We start from the raw sequence: 19,088 nt of genomic DNA, 5'->3' as shown, positions 1-19,088 counted from the left end.
ATGTACTCAAATTTAACAATGTATACAAAAAAACTAATATTTATGAAACAGAATTAATATCATTAGGGAAACTCATTTAGATATACAAATATTTTTTTTATAAATCTAGTTCAGTTTTAAAAAGTTTGGCCAGCATAAATACAATAGTTTAAAAAAGAGGCAAAAGAAGTAAATCGTAGTACCATTTTCTCGGTAATTGTAGCAAGTAGGATGCCAAGCCTGTTCGCTTGACATTAATTCGTACCGGCTTCTACTGCTTCTATAGTGTTTTGTCTATACGGATTGTAACTGCAACAGTCCAAACGGTTGGTTTTAATCCGAAGCGAACATTTGGTTTGCATATATTTAACATCTCCTTGATTTGCATATATTTAACACCTCCTTGGTTTGCAGCAGTCCAAACATGGTTTCGTCATTTCTTGCATCTCCTTGGTTTGCATGTATTTAACATCTCATCAATTTTACTAAGACAACTTGATGCAGAATGCTCATTCCAGTGCAGACGTGCACTAGAAACACTTGATGTGAGCAAGATTTCTCTTTTCTTCTTTCTTGCTCATTTTCTTCGCATCATGATGTTTCTTTTGATGTCTTCTACTGTGCCTTATTCAGCTAATGTTTAAGCTACTTCCCTTCTTACTAGCGCTAGTGTCATAAGGAAGCACATATTCTAGATTTGGGATGAGAACTACTGCCATGGCCCCATGAGTCTTGCTACACTAGCGCTAGTGCAATTCTGCCATGAATCTTGCTAGAGTTACCATGATATCAGAATTTTTTGCTTTCCTTACGAAATGCAGTGTTCTTCTGCCGAGTGATAAAAAGATGCGTCCCACCGTTATGGGCAAATTAACATTCTAATCCAAATACAGAACACTTCTGAAATTATGATCGATTTCATATTATTCATTTACTATGCTCCAAAGTTGGAAGGGGCAATGAATATATGACCCTAGGCTTCAAAAGAAATGTCTGGCAATGATACATCGTACAAGGGGCACTAATCCCTTGTTCCGTGCAGCTCGCAGGGATTTACATCGTGCAGACATACAATACAATCACCAGAATTTTGTTTCATCTTCTCTTCAGGAGGAAAGGCCAAAATAACAGTCTTCCTGAAGAACTACAGGGCAACCCAATTACCCACTTTGGAGTAGGATTTAGACACGCAACGCCACTCTGACTTCTTCTCGCTCACACCGAGCCATTTCTTGAGAAGCTTGAATACGTTCTCATCGGACAGCAGGCCACGGTGGTCGGCCTTGACGCCAACTCTTTCTTTCGCAGAGAACCCATCAGCCTGTCAACACTCATATGTGGTGAGTACACGTAAACCTGCTTCTGTGACTGACCAGTGATCGCTGATGAAGTCAAGCAAGAGATATGCCATTATAAATCCTACTCCAAATGAACTAAAAGGCGTTGAAAAGTATCTAGATATGTCCAACCTTCAGTGCAAAACCATTCCTAGACCAAAAGATTCACTTCACCATATTTTGGTCTGGCATTTGAACAGGATTGCGCTGAACTAGGTGTCACTATGAATGCAATGCATAGCATATAATGCACGATTACAAAAGGATGGTTATCATCTTACCCGTGCCGATTCTATGGGAACCGTGCAATCTCCATCCACATAAGTGTATGACGGCTGAAAAGGGGTGTCGATGTATCATATTTCCGCGAAAAGACATTGGAAGTCTATAACCAGAACCGGATGAATTTAAGCAAGAGGGTACAGTACCACTGTGTGACACACTTCTGACAAATCTCCAATCGGAGAGCTTTCTGAGCCATAGCTGTGGAAAATAGCAGTGATATACTTAGAGCCAGAGGAACGAAATTACATATTTCAACTGTCAGACTCTCACTAGAGTATTTTTTTCCACTAAAACAAAATTTGAAGCATCCTCACTGAAAAAGGTACTATGGATACAAGTCACAGCTCCAGCTGTGGAGCTAGAAAATGTGAATCTCAATCAGATTCTAATTCATATTGGCTATTTGTATTGAACCATCTCAATCAGAACCTAAAGTTTCTCTACCTTGAACTTTATACATTGACAACCTATAAGCCTACAGATAGTTCAAAATAAGAATGATGAATACCAGAATAAAAATCTAGAGCAGAAAGAAAAACTACATAATGTGAGTATCAACTGCCATCATAAATTCATAATACTCACCATACATCGTATGGAGTTTCATAAGATGTCCCGTATATATTGTAAAAGCTCACAGTATCTGGTAATTCAGCATTGTCTAGGATTTGGCGAGTCTTGGTGGCCCATTTGAAGACTGACATATTGAATGGTAGTGCTACTTTCTTTCCGTTATACGTGAGCTACAGATAGTACATGAGAACATGGAACAATCAGGTGTCAGTGGATTAGAGAGTTACTCATACTAGGAGTCTAGGAGACGGATTTCAGTGCCTATGCTGTTAAGTGTAGGATTCTTAACTTTACCAAAGTCACTTCACATTGATATTATATGTAATAACAAATGCATCAGAAATGTAATATGATAAAAAAGCATTGTTATATTAGAATCTACCTCATTATTCCTTAAAGCTTCTTCGAACAAGGACACACAATCAGTTGCTTCATATTGAACAAGCTCCACAGTTCCATCCTTTTCAGGGTTCTTACGCCAAACCTGAATAATTGGTTTTTCCTTCCACTTGAATTCTGGATTCGGTAACATTTCATAGATTGATGGGCATTCGACAAGCTGCATATAATCAGAATAAATTTGAAAGGAGAGGTAAATGCAACTGCAAAGTTTGTAGTCTTGTAGGGGTTGTTGGCTATTAGAACATGGTAAAGAAATTGTCCGAAGATTCATGGTAAAAAAAATACCAATTGGTGCATTGCCCATCTAGATACGAAAAAGAAGCTCTCAAAACCATAAACAAATTGCAATCCAGTAAGTAGAGAATCATTGATGCATCCGGGGGCACCTGCAAGATAAATTTACTAATATAAAACACATATTCTGTCAAAGGACCACAATAATATAATAAATCAATTGAAATGTCCAATAAGTTACCTTGGAATGGACAAGCAATGCAAATCCATTTGTTGACATACTTAGTGAATACCTAGAAAATGGGGAAAATTGACATGGATATTTATGCATAAGCAAAAAAACACAGAAAACATGAAAACTCACATCATGATTCATAGACATGAAGCAGCGTACTAGCAATCCACCCATAGAATGTGAGATTAAATTAACTTTTTTCCCTCCAGAGGTCTTATAAGCTGTCTCAAGTTTTGCTCTCAAACCAGCCATCGCTTTGTCTATCCTGCCAGATAAAACCACTGTTACAGCATCTTGTGCTTGCACGACAGCACGGCAGTGAATAATCGGTCCACTCAATATTTGATGTTACCAATTCAACACACAACAGCATACCAATGGATCCACATATAGGAAAGTACCTGTTGCTTTGGCGAAAATCATAACCATATCCAAATAGTGTGGTCCCTTTCTCATATCCACAGTTTATGAGCATATCAATCATACCATGGAAGTGATACACCATAGACAGATGGAGAAGTTCTACAAACTGAAGCAGAAAAAAAAGAACAAAATGTGTGTTACTGAAAATTTATGCTCTTCAGGGGCAGACCACATAAAGTTCAAGATTCTATGTGATTCTGACCATCAATTCTGACAGATAAGTGAAGGTACTATCAATCATTTTAGTCAGTGGCAGTACAAATGAAAACTAGAAAGCAGCTGTACCGATTCCATCAGTTGCTTAAATGTGCTTATGCATACTTCATGAGCAAGGCATGACTAGCATTGTCTCACTACTCTAGTTGTTGTTGCATAGATTAGATGTCCCCGCATATAAGCCCACATATGCTGCATAGATTAGATGTCCCCGGTTCCCAGGGTATGTGTCTCTGAGAAGTTTACTAACGCTCTGGGCACCAAAAGCATGATTGAATCATTTGAATGCACAAAAAAATCCAATAGGAAAAATATAAGTTCCATAAAGTTAATTGCTTGCCCTAATCTTATTAATTTAGGCATTAATATCCAAAAAAACAGAAGTAATTATCTATCTTTGTCTGTCCACGACCCAAAAGTATTCTATAGGGCACATCTACCAAATGTCTATTCCTGTCTTTTCAACAAGGAGAAAAGACGAAAAGGTGGGTGTGACAAATCACTAGTTCATGTTCCTCTATATGGCCGTCTCATCACGGCCCCTTCCTATTCTCAGTTCTCACCGCTTCCCAATGACCAAGTGGGAGGGGAGTCACTCCAAATATCGCAAGCCACCGGTCTCAGAAAAGAATATGCCATGCCCAGAAACAAAGAAAAGGACATTCTGTTAATACCTCGGTCTAAACTATTCAGTAATGACACACCAAGCCTGCAATTGAGCCAACCAACACACATAAGCTCACCCAGGAAGGATCAAGAATGTCGATGGCAAACAGGCCGTGGTCGTCCTCCGGCACGACAATCTCCACATCGTCGTCCAGCGGCTCCACATACCCTGCGCAGGAACAAGCAACCAGAAGCAGTCTTTAGACAACTCAGCTGGGGCGTTTCATCAAACACCTGAGGAGGGGCACCCCCGTCCCCATGTAGCATAGCATAGCAACGAAGTACAGATAGCATAGCTGGGAGGCAAGGCAAGGCAACCGACCGGTATCGGCGTTGTAGAGCGACCAGAGGTACTTCTTGAAGTCGAGGTTGGCGAAGAGGATGCGCACCCAGACCCGGAGGTCGAACTTGGAGTTGGACCGGCGGCGCGCGTGCAGCACGGAGCCGCCCATCCCGGACACTAGCAGCACCGGCTCCCGGCCTCCCTCGTCGTCGTCGTCATCCCCGACCCGACCGAGAGACCGCCTGCCTCGACGGCGCCCGCGGTGGGAGCGGCGGCGGCGGAGCACGCGGACGCGGAGGCGGAGCGCCGCGCCGAGCATGGTGGCACACGCGCACTGTGAGCCGCGAGGCGGGCATGAGGGACGAGCGCAGGGCGGAGATTGGACGCGGTATTTTAATGGGCGTGTGCGCCGGAATGCGGACTGGTGAGGCGAGGGGCGGACGGCGGAGCGGAGGAGGCTTCTCGAGCGAGAGAGCAGGCTGGTTCGGTCGCTCGCCTCTCGGACTGCTGTGCTGGGTCGGTGGAATGACCGGTGGGGAGAGGTGAGCGATCGCGTCCGTTGGTTTGGGCGATCAGACGCACGCTGGTACTCGGGCGTCCGAGCACACTGACTGACATTCTGACCCAGCGTTGGTGTCTGTCCGGATCGGAGAGGTATATTCTGGACTACATCACACTCGGGGCGTGGGCGCGTGGCAGAGTGAGCCACTGACAGGCGCCAGCTCTCATTCCTCTTCCTCTCTAGGCCGCTGCTTGCTGAGTCGGCGTTTCTTGTAGTGCTTTGCTACTGCTAGCAGTTCACACGTGGCAGCTTTGCCTCCAAGCTCCTCAGCTCCTACTATATGTTCGCTCGGGCCGGACGGCCCCGTCCGGCATAATCACTGGCCGAACACGACATCACGATAGATTGTCAGACCGTACTCAACAAGAATTCATGTCGCTCAAGCACGATCTATCGGACCGTTTTTTTGGAATACAATTAGTTTCCTTATAGCTAGGCTCTGTTTCAATCTCATTAGATAAATTTTAGCTTCCTGTTAAACTTTAGTCATATAATTAAAGTGCTAAAATTTAGCTCTTTGAGGTGTTTAGACCACTCTAATAAAGTTTAGCACATTAGAATAAAAAGACACCTATATCCTTAATGCGGAGAGAGAGAATGAGATTGGAGGGCATGAGTGGAAAATAGGGTTCAATGGCCCACGTTTAGCTACTTTTATCATCCATTGAGTAGCTTATGAGATAATATGTGCTAGATTTTATCACACCACCATTAGCTCTCCTGTTTAGATCACTAAATAGTTAAAAGTAGCTTAAAAAAAGCTGTTAAAGTTTATCTAGTGGGATTGAAACAGGACCTTAGTTTTGTTAATACTAGTACGAGGAATGTGATCATCCCAACAAATTTGAGAAATAGAGCCATAATGCATCATTTTATTTTGTATGGAATAATTTCTCGAACCAAACACCACCTATTTCAAACCAATATATATTATACTAGTTCGGTGCCCGTGCGTTGCGACGGCCATATTCGACAAAATATATTTAGAGGAAAAGCATAAAAAGTAGGGACGGAGTTCGTGAAAAAATGGGGATGAATGCAAATGCACCATAAAAAAGCATACGGTGTGTAAATGGGCTAGGATACAAATAGCTTCCCCTATAGAATGTTGAAGTCATTACAACTTGCATTCTTAAGATAGTAAACACAGGAAGGACAAGTAATAAACTCTGTATTGGGAAAGATGACCCCTCCACCTTCTCAACATTTGATAGGTACGTCAACTCTGACAATGCATTGGGGAAATGGTCCCTCCACCCTTCTCAACATTTGATAGGTACATCAATTGTGACAATGCATTGGGGAAATGGTCCCTCCACCCTTCTCAACATTTGATAGGTACATCAACCGTGGCAATGTGATGGCCACCCTTCTCAACATTTGATAGGTACATCAGCAGTGGCAATGCGATGGCCACCCTCCTGTCAGCAAGGACGACCAGCCTCTCCTTATCGTTATGGCCAAGTCGAGTCATTGGAATACCCGTACACCGGCTCACCACCTGCACGATTACGTTACCAACATACGATTTGGTATTGCTTTGAAAAATTTTGTGGTGGTGAACAAGAGTATACCTCTGTAATCAGTTTTAATACGCATCTTGTTTGAATCGCAATAAAGATCATAAAAAATAGATAGATATGTCATAATTTTGAGTGCTCGAGATAGAACTTGCATGAAACTTCACTAAACCATGAGGGGATGGGTGTTGCAACATGCATAATCAAGACAAAAATATAGCATGTAATACAAAAAAAACTCCATACAAACTAATGCCCTAACAAACTCTTACCTGGATGAATGTTGCAATATCCTCCTCAGCCATACCTCCAATTTCACCAATGAGAACAATGCCTGAAAGACATAGAATAGTATTGAACACAGGGGACAATACAAAATGGGATGGAGCTGTGTTGAATAAAAAAACCGTATGAATGTAGCATTTGAAATAAAGAAAAAAATACAGTTTAAGTATTCAACACTGTTCTTAAGGTGTCGTCTAGGCGTCCAGGCGGAGGTCCAACGCCTAGGCTCCTTGCCCGCCTACCTCGCCTAGGCGTCCAGGCGGTGGTCCGACGCCTTGTCTCGCCTTACCACTTTAAAAACCATGGTATTCAAACACCAGAAATTCCTTTATTTTTTTATTCTGCAATAACAAACCACAGGTAAAGATAGAACATATGCATCCTATTAGAACGTACTTTACAAAAATCCAAATAGAGTGAACCAAATTTGTTGATGTGTTTTAGCAAAAACGAAGGATGCTACATTTAGGAATTTTGCATGGAGTACAGAGGAAAATCAAGAGAGAAAATGAATATTTCTGTTTACTTCTTTTAAGTGTAACAAAATGTGTGGGGCAAGTTTCAATATCATGTAAAGTAAAGCTCTTTTAGTGAATATTACTATAATTCTGAGAGGTAATGCCACTAAGTAAATATACCACATAACATGATCACAGAAAACAAGTCAGGATCGCCATAATCATCTCCTGTAGCATCAATCTTCCTTCCTATGGCATTGTCTGCTTTATCCTCAAATAAGCATCATATTGCAAGAAGTGTATAAGTATTTTACATAGATCTGACTATTCTAGATGCATGCATATAACATCTATTCTAGCAGCCATGACACGACAAGGAATATATTTAGATTCAACAAGCAGGTAATATCATTTGAAATAAGAACACAGAAAAAACTAACAATATGCCACCAGTGCTCGCTAGTAGGAGAGTTCATCTTTCATCATGAACCAACGACATGCCAAACCCATGTAATCTGCTAACCCACCATGTGCCTCAAATTTAGGGGTTGCATCTGCAATGAATATTACCGAACATAACAATAGAGAGAATGGCTTGATCGAAGAACTTATGTAAAAGAGAATTAACAAGTATATCTGTAACCATACTTCCAAAGCTGATGTATGTTAAACATACTTCCAAATCTGATTTACGCTTGACAAGTTACAAAGCTATAGATGTGTTAGGGCATGAGCCTTGAGCTAATTCCCACAATCTAAATTTTATTTCCAATTTCCATGTATTGTTACCCATTGAGAATAATATAATTACCTATATTAATTTAGTGCTTGATGATCAGTAAAGGTGGTCTAGGGCTATATGGAGGACCCGCTAGCAAACTGCAATTTATGCCTTAACATATGAAACAGTGAAGGGGGCTCTTTTGCCTATTTTTCCAAAGGTAATTTAGTTAGTTTTATGCTGAACTTTTTATCGCCGTCAGGGAGTTGGTTTGGCTGCTCATTGCCCTTGTCCGTGAATGTGACCTTAGTCCCCTTCTTCTAGCCGGGCTTTATATCGATTGTTAAGATTTCTGATTCGGTCCCTAGTCTCTACAACCTATTAAGAGAGCGGAGATAAGACTCTGTCAATCTATTCAAATTAGCAGTTTTTACTTTATTTGTGACCTAAGAAATGAAATACATTCCTAGTAACTATAAACAAGGGTATGCTTTCATAGGTGAAACAAATCTAGCTTCTAATCGTAAATAAAGTTGAGTAGTCTCTAATGTGAAAGATGGTGCAATGCAAGAACCCAGCTACAAAAATGCTTACCCATTCAGCCTCACAACGCTCCTAGATATCTGCAAAGGCCTTCAGCCCTTCCTTGCCATACTGATCATATGCCGCCCTCTTCTGGGGATCACCCAAAACCTGAAAGAAGTGAGCAGCCGAGCATTATCGTATCCGAAGGAACAAAAATTCGCAGCCATACAAACGACACACAAGGTTATGATTCCAGGCAGAATCAATTGGGATACAAGACCTACATATTGAAAACCGACATAACGCACAATTGAAATAATGCTGTAAAAGCAAATCTAAGCTAGAATAGAAGGTGTTGCAGCTGCATCCAATGTTACAGCATTTTTTAAAAAAATGTTGTGCTGCATTTTCCATACCCCTTAGGCCTTAGAGATCTTGAATTTGGCCTCAACTTCATTCTTGACGTTGCCAGGGTTCTTGTCGGGGTGCCACTTCATGTCCAGCCGGTGGTACGACTTCTTGAGGTCCTCCTATGTCACGCCGTGGCGTTTCGGCTCACCTTGAGCACATTGTAGTAGTATGTCCCCATCTCCAACGCTCATGCCAAGAACAGCAGGAGCAACACCACCACCTTCCAAACCCCAACACAAATAAAATCCCTTCCTCGATCCACACGAATTCCCCAAGAACTCCGCTAGAGGAACAATGCGTTTGGGACAAGAGGAAAAACCATTTCTTTCGCAAACAAGTTAGACAAACAAATTCGTAAATAATTACACAACTGACCATTTCTAATTAATAGGCATGAAGATCACGAAAAGCAAATCTGAAACATTCAAGACTAAAGTTGCTAACTGCGCAGAGCATGTCGGTTGAACAAACAGAATGGTCCTTGCGGTTTGGGATGGAGATCCAAATTAATGGCATGTTAAGTAGATATTCTTTAGCAGTACCAAAACTGTAGTATAAAGTGACAAAAGGCTTTTATAGACCAAAACAACATTACCAAACTATGGAGCTAACTGGTTGTACGGACCAAAGCAGCAGTAACCAAAGAATGAGACAGAGACATTTTTTGCATTTCATCATGAGAAGCTAACCAGTTTGATATAGTTGTGAAAATCGCAGTCAGTAACCAGAGAAATGTATTCATCCAACATATATGGCGATCTGCGCTATGTGGGTGCAGGGTGATGCAATCTTATGAGTATGTGTGGTTAGTGGCCGGGATTTTCACATCTATATCAATTGCTTGCCCCACTAATGATCAGCCAGGGTCAAGTAAACCAGATTATGTAACCATTACTGTAACACTGCAATCATTTTCTAAATAATACTTCTATAAATCCCAAACCGAAGGTATACATACAAAACAATTAAACATTGGCTTCATCGCAGTACCAAAACAGCAGTACCAACTACCAAGTGAACAAAATAGCAGTAATTTGCTAACTGGTGGTAACTATGAGATTGTGATTGCAACACAAATAAACAATGCTATATTTTTGCATGTGTCCCAAGATTGCAACCAGATTTGTACAAATAAACAGTATGCCCCAAATGAACCAGACAAATGTACATTTGTCTGAAACATACTACAAGAAACAACTGAAACAAGCACATCTGGTGACTCCCTGGACACACCATTTCACATCAATAGAAGCATCATTATCAGTCAAACCACAAACTGTGCACACACACGACAGATGAAATTGACTGGAGGCTCACCAGATGAATTGGACGACGCCCACACAACAATTGTCCGTCGTGGAGATTGAGATGAGGATGTGAGGAGGATGAAAGCGGGTTGACGTCTTTTTAAGGACGACGGGTGGAGATGGCAATGTGGGTCAGTGGTGCAGTCCATATTGGAGGCACATTCCATACCTAATTGTGATGCTCGTGGCGAGAAGGCTCTAGCGATCTCTAGAACAAGGAAGAAGAATAGAAGGAAGGCAGCACGAGGAAGTAGAAGCGGGAAGGAGACAGGAGAGAAGCAGAGGTAGGAGGTAGAAATGTTTTGTGTAGCAGTTGTAGACATGCCAAATACTGTGGCAATGCATAGCAAGTCACCGGAAAGGATAGGAAACAAAGCCGAGAGGAACATATAAAATAAAATGAAGTCAAGTTTCAAAAAAGCTTGACACCAATATATATTTCTAAAAAAGCTTCACATGCTCGACATCACGTCCTCTAGATGCCACCTCTCTCAGCGCTTTCCTAAAACCAGCAGAGATTCATAAGGAATGAACCAAAATTTCAATTACACCTTGCTTATTAACAATAGAAATCTCAGTGCATGGCAGCAATATCTTCAAAAAGAAGAATACAAGCTCAAATAAGAAGATAAAATGGAGTCAAGTAAACACATTCATATTTATCAATTGTTCACGGACGATGGAATTGAAAGTTTGAACAGAAGTTAAATCACTAACATTTTAGTGATCTCCACAATATGGGATATAGAGATCAATAGAGAACATCATAATGCATGATGCAGACCTAATGTTATAGGAACAACTGCATACAAAATTACAGTATGATACTTATAGGAACAGCTGCATTCAAAATTGTGTGTTTTTGAAATATGGTCTTAGAATAGTAGCGTACCTCAGGAATAGTAGTATTGGACAGCACCAGAACTGTCTGAAATCAACATGGCTGTCCGTTCACAAGTTACTACCTGAGCAAGTAGTGGAGTTATATTTTCTTTGTCCAGATGAAGGTTGATTACCTACGAACCTAGCATGAAAGTGGCAGTGCAGCTAGAGAAGATGTAATCATCAGAACCTATTCACTTAAAAAAAGAGTCAAGTTCGAAGGGCAGTTCAACATGCCAGAATATTATCGATACCAGCACAGAATTAATTTTGCAGAGAAATATTTGCGCTTGCGCTATAAAACTGATAAACTGCACCAAGGTTCAGTCTTGAAAACCACTGGAAACTTGTCAAGACTGAACCATGGTTCCTTTGAGATCAGGGGAGTATCTCAGAATACACTGCATGAGAACCATGTAGTGCCTATAGCTCATTCCACTTTAAGTCTTGAGAAACAGTATGGACAAACCACTGGAAAAATATGGTACGGCTTTCATATGTTTTGCTTCTCTAAAAGGATTAATAAATATTGGGTGGTTCTGATCTGTGCAATATTTGGTGATATATTGTGCAGAAGTCACTACAAAATGAGTACAGTGCAACTGTGCAATAAGTAATAATGGCTTCAGAATTCGAGATGCTACATGCCTGAATATGATCGATACCAGTGCAGAATTAATTTTGCAGAGAAATATTCGCGCTTGCTATAAAACTGGTAAAAAAGAGTGAACTTCGAAGGGCAGTTCAACATGCCTGAATATGATGGATACCAGTGCAGAATTTATTTTGCAGAGAAATATTTGCGCTTGCGCTATAAAACTATACAACGATCAGGTTAACATGTTCGAATAACTTTTCAAATGCAGTGAAATACATAATGAACACATCAGCCAATCGAAAATGGGATAGTCTCATGACAGAGAGAAGCATTAAAACTGGTACACTGGGCAAATATTAGATACCTTTGTAGGCAGTTACAGTCAGGGAACAATTTGCTAAGTAGCATCATCTCCTGCCAATCGACTTCAATCCTGTTGTAATCCAGCCACACCCATCCTTGTCACGATCCACCTGATAAATCGCCATGACACAAATGCTTAACTGTTGGCCATAACCTGTTGTACCGACAATTTCATGGGAAAGGAAAAGATAATGACCAAAACAGGGTACTTAAGGAACCCAACGAATTCATGCTCACTTGTTCAGACCTTCATGTAAACAGACCAGACATCAAGGACAAAGGCATCAGACCTTAACTGCTAAATATATATTAATGTTTTCGAGTTTATTTATAATTGTCGAAAGAGGTTCCTTAGCATTTCCCATTCGACCAAGGACAAAGACCTGCTCCCTTACAAGTTCCTTTTCTGAAGTACTTCTGGTACTACATGCATAACATAAAGATAAAAATTAAATTCAGAATTGTGAAAACTAAAAAGCATTAACCATTAATGGTAACCGAAACAAAACATCAAGGAGAAGTGCCATAAAATCAAACCAAAATTGTATATTTGAAATCAAATTGTTCCTGGTTCACTTTACCACCAGTCCACCATAGGTAGCAAAGTATGAAAACAAGATAAACAAAAAATACAGTAGTTAGTGAAAATATGTTAACAGAAATGGTTTGGGACAAATACCAGAAAAATGGATCCTGAGGGTGAAAAGGAAAGAAACATACTAAGAGCTAAATCGATAATGTGCACAAGTCTCTTGATGGGCAGGTAGTGTGCGCTTGTTGTGGTATGCAGTCACAGCCTTATCAGCCTCCTCCCTTGATGGGCAGATCACGAAGCAGTAGCCTGCAAAGGTCCAATACAATTGAATCAAACCTCAACTAAGGAACAAAATGGGTAGGACCTACACATCTGTAAATACATATTTACACTACAGTCCAACAAGAAATAAACAAAGGGAAAAGGCAACAAAAACCTAAAGTTAAAAATATTCTCTAAGGGAAATTGAAAAAAGAGACAATGAGTATTCCAGTTGAATTTGCACATTTAGAACAACACCATATCACTTTTACATGAATCCTTGAGGCCTTCAGGCTTCAGGAGGAGAATGCTAAAACTATTAGAAACCAGAAGCACACTGAAGCAAGTCCCTCCACACAAATTCGAACCAGTTGCAACGTAGAAGCTCCACTCCCCAGGAGTGTTGAAAAAAAACCAAACTCGTACTACAACACAATCAATGGAGTTTTGAATGGCCGTATACCAATAAAATTCTTGAAGCAATGAAGTTCTTGACTAATAAAAACTGTGAATATGTGTGATGTCCCAAAATTTTAGCCAAAATCATACATAAAGCAGAGTATTTTCAGTTATCAGTTGGTATGTACTAAACTACTAACACAGGTGCCTATATTGGGGGGCCACCTTCAACATAATACCTCAAATCAAAGCCCAGGTCCAACTAAATCTCATGGATTCAACACAATTTTTTGCATAACGGGATCAGAAATAAATAAGAAGCAAAATCCAAAGTATTGGCAGAAGCTAAAACTTCTCACAACAGCAAACTCTGGATCTAACCCTGTGAATATGTCCGATGGAAGGGCGCAGACTATGGTCGTGGACGGCGGCGAGATGGATGGGGTCGCCGAGGGGAGCGCGGCGAGGGGATCACGGGCGGGGGCGAGATGAACGGGGGAGAATCTGGGAGGCGCTGCTGGCGTGGCCGGGGACTTTGGGAGGTCGCGGATGGGGCTCCCCATCGTGGATCGAGCTTCCAGCAGCCCCGACCACCAGCGCAGAAGCCACGGGCGCGCGCCTTCACCTCGGATGGAGCTCTCCCCTGCCTCTGCCAGCAGCGCAGAAGGTACGACCGTGTGTCTCCTCCGCGGATCGATGCCCCCTCGGCCAGCAGCGCAGAAGGGTGGGGGGAGTGGACCGCGCGCGGGTGTTGATGCGCCGTTGATGGAAGGTCGCGGGATGCGGGGCGGGGTGCGGCCGCCAGCGGGATGCGGCCGAGATGCAGGGCGAGGTGCGGCGGCGGGCGGGATGCAGGCGCGATGCGGGGCAGGGTGCGGCCGCGGGAGGGTGGAGGGAGCGCGGAGGGAGATGCAGGCGCGGAGCGCGACGGCAGAACCGTGCGCCACTGGGAACTGTGGACGCCTACGGTAGATACATAATAGTAGTAGAGATTGAAAACCCGACATTAACCCGTAGGTTCAGCCCATTGATAAAAAAAAGAACTCAATCCCACACCATTCAAATCAACCCAGTCCTACTCATCCAAAGTATACCCACCCGAGAACCCAACCATGAAACCCATTTCAAGCCAACCCATTATCAGGCTGCAGGCCTAAACATTGAGTTAACTGACAAAACAGAGAGAACAGAATAATGCTGATTATTCAGCCATGATCCCGTTTATACTTTTGCTATTTTGGCCTCAAATCAAATTGAGCTGTTGGTGCTCTTCCGTAAACAATGACCACAAAGGTCGAAGAGAAATTCCCGCACCAACTCATTCTTCATCGGTTGGTGCTTTGCAACAAATTGACAAACAGATGAGAGATGCCTGTCATTGTGCGCACGCATCTAGCGGCCACAGAAATCTCTACTACTCTATATGTCTGTAGTGTAGACGTCCACACCCTCGATGTTCTGCCTCCGACACCCTCCCGTCCGCGCTCCGTCAATCACGCAGTCTCTGCCCCCGCACCACTGTTCGCCGCCAAATCCGGATCTCCTCCCCATCATCGACGCCTCCTCCCCCGCCCGAGACCCGCCAAGCTCCCTCTACGCGTCGGCCTCCGATGAAACCCTAGCCGCCGTATTGGACCACCTCAAGCCCCACACCGTCGGCACCTTCCTCCCCCCGCGTGAGACGACGACGAGCGAAATCCTCCGGCCACACCTTGAGCGACGGCAACTCCCCCTCTCCGTCCCACCTTCCAGCTCCCCCTCCCCTCACGCACACGTCCCCACCACGCTCGAATTCTTCGGCTCGCGCGACCGCGACTGCGACCCCTTCACCTCCCTCCTCGAGGCCATCGTTGCTTGGAATGCCACCATCGGTTGCCCCCGCATCCGCACCAAGCTTGCCGCCGCGGGGCTGGAGCCAGGCCTGCCGCTGCCGGCAGCGAGCACCAACGGTAACGGCTCTGCGGAGGACCCTCCGGGAGCGTCTATCACCGGCGGCGCCGTGTGGCGCGGGGCCACGAAGTGCGAGGACCTGGCGGTGTGCCACGTCAGGGTGCTAATCAAGGGCTGGATCTGGATCCCTAACGCGGTCGTCGATGTCTACACCTGCCACTGCGGAGTCAGCTGCGTCGGGAGCAAGTTTCCTGCCGTGAGAGGCAGTTTCCTGCGTCGGGAGCAAGTTTCCTGCGTCGGGAGCAAGTTTCCTGCGGAGTCACCATTCCAAGCACGCCCTTGTTCATGAGAGGCCAGGGCAGTGGCTAATTTCTTCTTTTACATGATTAATTTGCTAGATGGTCCGAGCGGTGGATCCGAGGCAACTTCCTCTGCCGTGAAGGATCTCCAGTCGAAGCTAGATGTGGTTACTGCAGAATGCTTGACTGAAAAGGAGATGGTAATCTACCACTTGGCTTTTGAAACCGTCACAGCCATACAACCGTGGGTACCTGCCTCGTTTCAATATAATAGATCAGGGTCAGATGGATAAATGTCACTCAGTTGTATTTCTCAGTAACATAGATAATTTCTTTCTTGATAGATAACTATGATGTAATACCAATTAATTGATGTATATTGTTCTCTTTTGTTTTGAAATGTCAATAGATAAACGTGCTGCTTTAGCTGGACCTTTTTGTGAATGGCTTTCACCATTTATCCCATTAATCATGTCTACTGCACCGAGCATGTCAGTTCTTCGTAAAAATGTGATTATTAGGAATATTTCTCACTGTCCTCAGTTACATCGCAGTTAAAGGAGATGGTGCTGGCTCTACTGGACGAATCAGATTTGGATATTGCGAGCGATGCTGTCGAGATGATTGTTGACAGGTAAGAAAGCATTTCATTTCATCCATGTGGTGGTCCTCTGTGGTGCGGTGCTCTAATTCCCAAGAACACAAAACAAATACGTTATATCCATTTCGCATGGCGCTGAAACTTTATTTCTAAATGGTAGATTAGCAGGACATCTTGATCAATAGAGTTGCCATGTTATTTGACCATAAAAGTCTATTATTAAGGGTTGCATCAGATTTGTTTATGGTGGGAGAATATCTCTATGTTTTACATCTAATTTTGTGCCCCTGTCCTGTTGGTTGCATTCACACGACTAGCAGCTGTTATGTTTTGTAAATGAAAATAACTCAGACTTTAGTCTTCGTTTTTGGGTGGCCATGTACACCTTGACTGATTTTATGTGTGCCCTTCGTTCTTCTTCTTCTTCTCCTTATTTGACGTACTATATGTTGCTCTGATTTCTCAGGGACATTACTATGGTATTCCCAAGCTTTGTGATGCACTCAGAAATCAGTGAAACAGACATGGTTGTCTAACCCGAAAAGTAACTGCAAACTCACAGCTTCTCTGCGCACCCTGATGTATATTAATAATGGAACCGGAATCTTTTCATCAAGAAAAGGTTAATTTGCAACCTTCTCTCGGGAACAGAAATTGTGAACTGGTGTAAATGGTGGAAATAGGAAAGGTGTTCTGCTATATTACCGACAAGCAAAAGAGCAATCTAGCATCTAATTGTCGTTTTCAGACACTCGTGATTAGCTTCAATATTTTTCCTCACCCTGTCCATATCCCATATCTTCCTCCCACCACCGTTTCCAGCAGTGATCCCTGTTGGTGTTCAGCGCCAAGGAATTGGAGATCACCGGCAAGTTGCACAGGTATTGTGCTTCAACAATTCAAAAGAATTAGGTGTTAGTGTTTCTTTAGTGGTTGCAACAGGGAAACAAAAATGTAGATCATTGAAGTTATTAGAACTGAAGAATAGACTAAATAGTAAAAACTAGGCAACTAGATCTTCACTATGCTCAATTATGCTCGCCGGCAAGACAGGATGCGATTTTTTTGTTTCCCTGTTTTCAATCTTGTTACAATCTGGTAATGTGGATGCATTATTTTAAATATGAATTCTGAACTATATTTTTACAGAGTTCAGAAGAGAAGTGATCATTAGCAGCAGTATATTATATCAGTACCACACACTCGATAAGGAAAGGTATCTGAGCGTAGTCTTTTATACTGCCATGGTCCTGTCTTTCTACAATTCAGTAGAGAAGTGATCATTAGCAGCAATATATTATATCCGTAGCACACACTCCACGCTCACCATACCTGAGCATAGTCTTTTAATTTATACTGCCATGGAATGATCTACAACAAACGATTGAGTTACTGCCAGTTTCGGTTAGGAAACATTTATAGAGTTCAGTAATGAAATGATCAGATGCAGTAGTATTTTTTTTCTTTATCTATATTTTTATTTTTTGTTTGACTTTATCTGAAGTGGGACATGTGGCCTTCTGCTACTCGTTTGACTTTCTTGTTTGTGAGCTCCTCGTTTGTTGATCTAATGATGTAACTATTGATACTTGATAGCCTATTGCTGGTCATATAATTTTGATTCTAATCCAGTGATGAAAAGCTAAAATCATCCAGTTGTCGTTCTTTGATTACCCTGAGATGGTAAATATGCACAAATATACTTAAGTTTATCTGCAGAGAGCATCGTTATCAAACAATGTGGCCAGGCATGGAAGCTGCCCATAGCACTGCCGCCATATAGTTGACAACGATGACCGACACTGTAGATTCCATTCTCTGCGTGTACACCAAGGTATCGGTGTCTCGTCTCGGACCACGCCCTTTCCCTTCCCTTCCTTCTCCGCACACGCACAACTGGCTGATTCTCTTTTGCTTTCCTCCTCTCGGCCTACGTTGATCTGGCGATGCGCTTTTCACGGTATTTTTTCACTCCCTTTTTCCCTCTGTCATGTGAGATTGTATTGCAATTTTGTGCCAAAGCTTTTCACGGTATTTTTTCACTCCCTTTTTCACGACATTTTTTCAATGTATCTAGCTTCAAAGTTAGTCTTTGATTATTATTTTTTTCGCAACATAAGGGCAAACAACGTTTATATGTAGCAAACAAATACAGTTTGCAATTGTTTTAGGAACATGTTTTTACAATAAAAATATACTTATAGTTTCACCAATGGATGGCCAAAAAATACAACCTTTTAGTTCAGGAAATATAGAACAACAACAAGTAGATTTTGATAAATCCATTAGAATCTCAATATAAATATAGAATATCGACCTCTATTCTTTTAATGTTTAATCCTCTATTCACAATAGTTAAAAAAACCTATTGCTATGATTGTAACAAATTTATTAACGTAGCAATTCAATATTACAATGGTGCCAAAATGGATTGTTCGAAGGAGAAAAATCAAGTACAAATTGACAACCAATTGGACAAGCATGCAGTGGTTGATAATGAATCAGCTCTTGATGCAAACATCCTTAACATGCTAATAGACTATAGAATAACAATTAGTGCTTTTGCATATCAGTGTATTCTATCATGTCGATTCCGTAGCAACGCACGGGCATATACCTAGTGACAGATGAAGCAGGCAACCAAGGTGATTGTGCAAGGAAAACAAACTTCCATAGAAATCACAGATGAGTACTGACAGCAGTACATTTTTTTTCTCGAACCGGCTCGAGAACTACGCATCATTTAAATTAAGCAGGAAAAATGTCCAAAATAAACCAGCACACACAATACAAGGCCTCCTTACGGTGGCCAGTAGCAGAAAACATGGAAAAGGTCCA

General features: G+C 42.2%; 1 protein-coding gene and 1 long non-coding RNA gene across 11 annotated transcripts; both read right to left on the bottom strand.

Moving 5' to 3' along the window:
• Positions 1-877: 877 nt before the first annotated feature.
• LOC100282132 (uncharacterized) lies at positions 878-5,198 on the bottom strand. Of its 2 annotated transcripts, none has more exons than XM_008653219.4 (11): positions 4,673-5,198; positions 4,428-4,519; positions 3,447-3,574; positions 3,205-3,310; positions 3,052-3,103; positions 2,862-2,962; positions 2,557-2,733; positions 2,187-2,344; positions 1,745-1,799; positions 1,598-1,651; positions 878-1,300 (listed from the first exon to the last, which is right to left on the bottom strand). In XM_008653219.4, exons 1-11 carry the CDS (start codon positions 4,950-4,952, stop codon positions 1,124-1,126), a joined length of 1,380 nt encoding a protein of 459 aa, XP_008651441.1. In that variant the 5' UTR covers positions 4,953-5,198; the 3' UTR covers positions 878-1,123. The 2 variants fall into 2 exon arrangements, with proteins under 2 accessions (XP_008651441.1, NP_001353988.1); NM_001367059.1 differs by having other exon boundaries at positions 3,175-3,310; positions 4,673-5,104.
• Positions 5,199-6,215: 1,017 nt separating this feature from the next.
• On the bottom strand, positions 6,216-14,402 carry LOC103633004 (uncharacterized). Of its 9 annotated transcripts, XR_004851536.1 has the most exons (9): positions 13,842-14,402; positions 12,267-13,106; positions 9,121-11,387; positions 8,774-8,872; positions 7,899-8,012; positions 7,639-7,719; positions 7,176-7,341; positions 6,988-7,049; positions 6,229-6,696 (listed from the first exon to the last, which is right to left on the bottom strand). It is a non-coding gene; the product is annotated as an uncharacterized lncRNA (long non-coding RNA). The 9 variants fall into 9 exon arrangements; XR_002263841.2 differs by having other exon boundaries at positions 7,160-8,012; positions 12,267-12,375; positions 12,986-13,106; XR_002263842.2 differs by having other exon boundaries at positions 7,176-8,012; positions 12,267-12,375; positions 12,986-13,106.
• Between the last annotated feature and the right edge of the window lie 4,686 nt (positions 14,403-19,088).

This window comes from Zea mays, chromosome 7, assembly GCF_902167145.1.
Source record: "Zea mays cultivar B73 chromosome 7, Zm-B73-REFERENCE-NAM-5.0, whole genome shotgun sequence".
NCBI classification, from domain to species: Eukaryota; Viridiplantae; Streptophyta; class Magnoliopsida; order Poales; family Poaceae; genus Zea; species Zea mays.
Note: the sequence above shows the minus strand (reverse complement) of the source record. Positions and strands in the feature narration are given on the sequence as shown.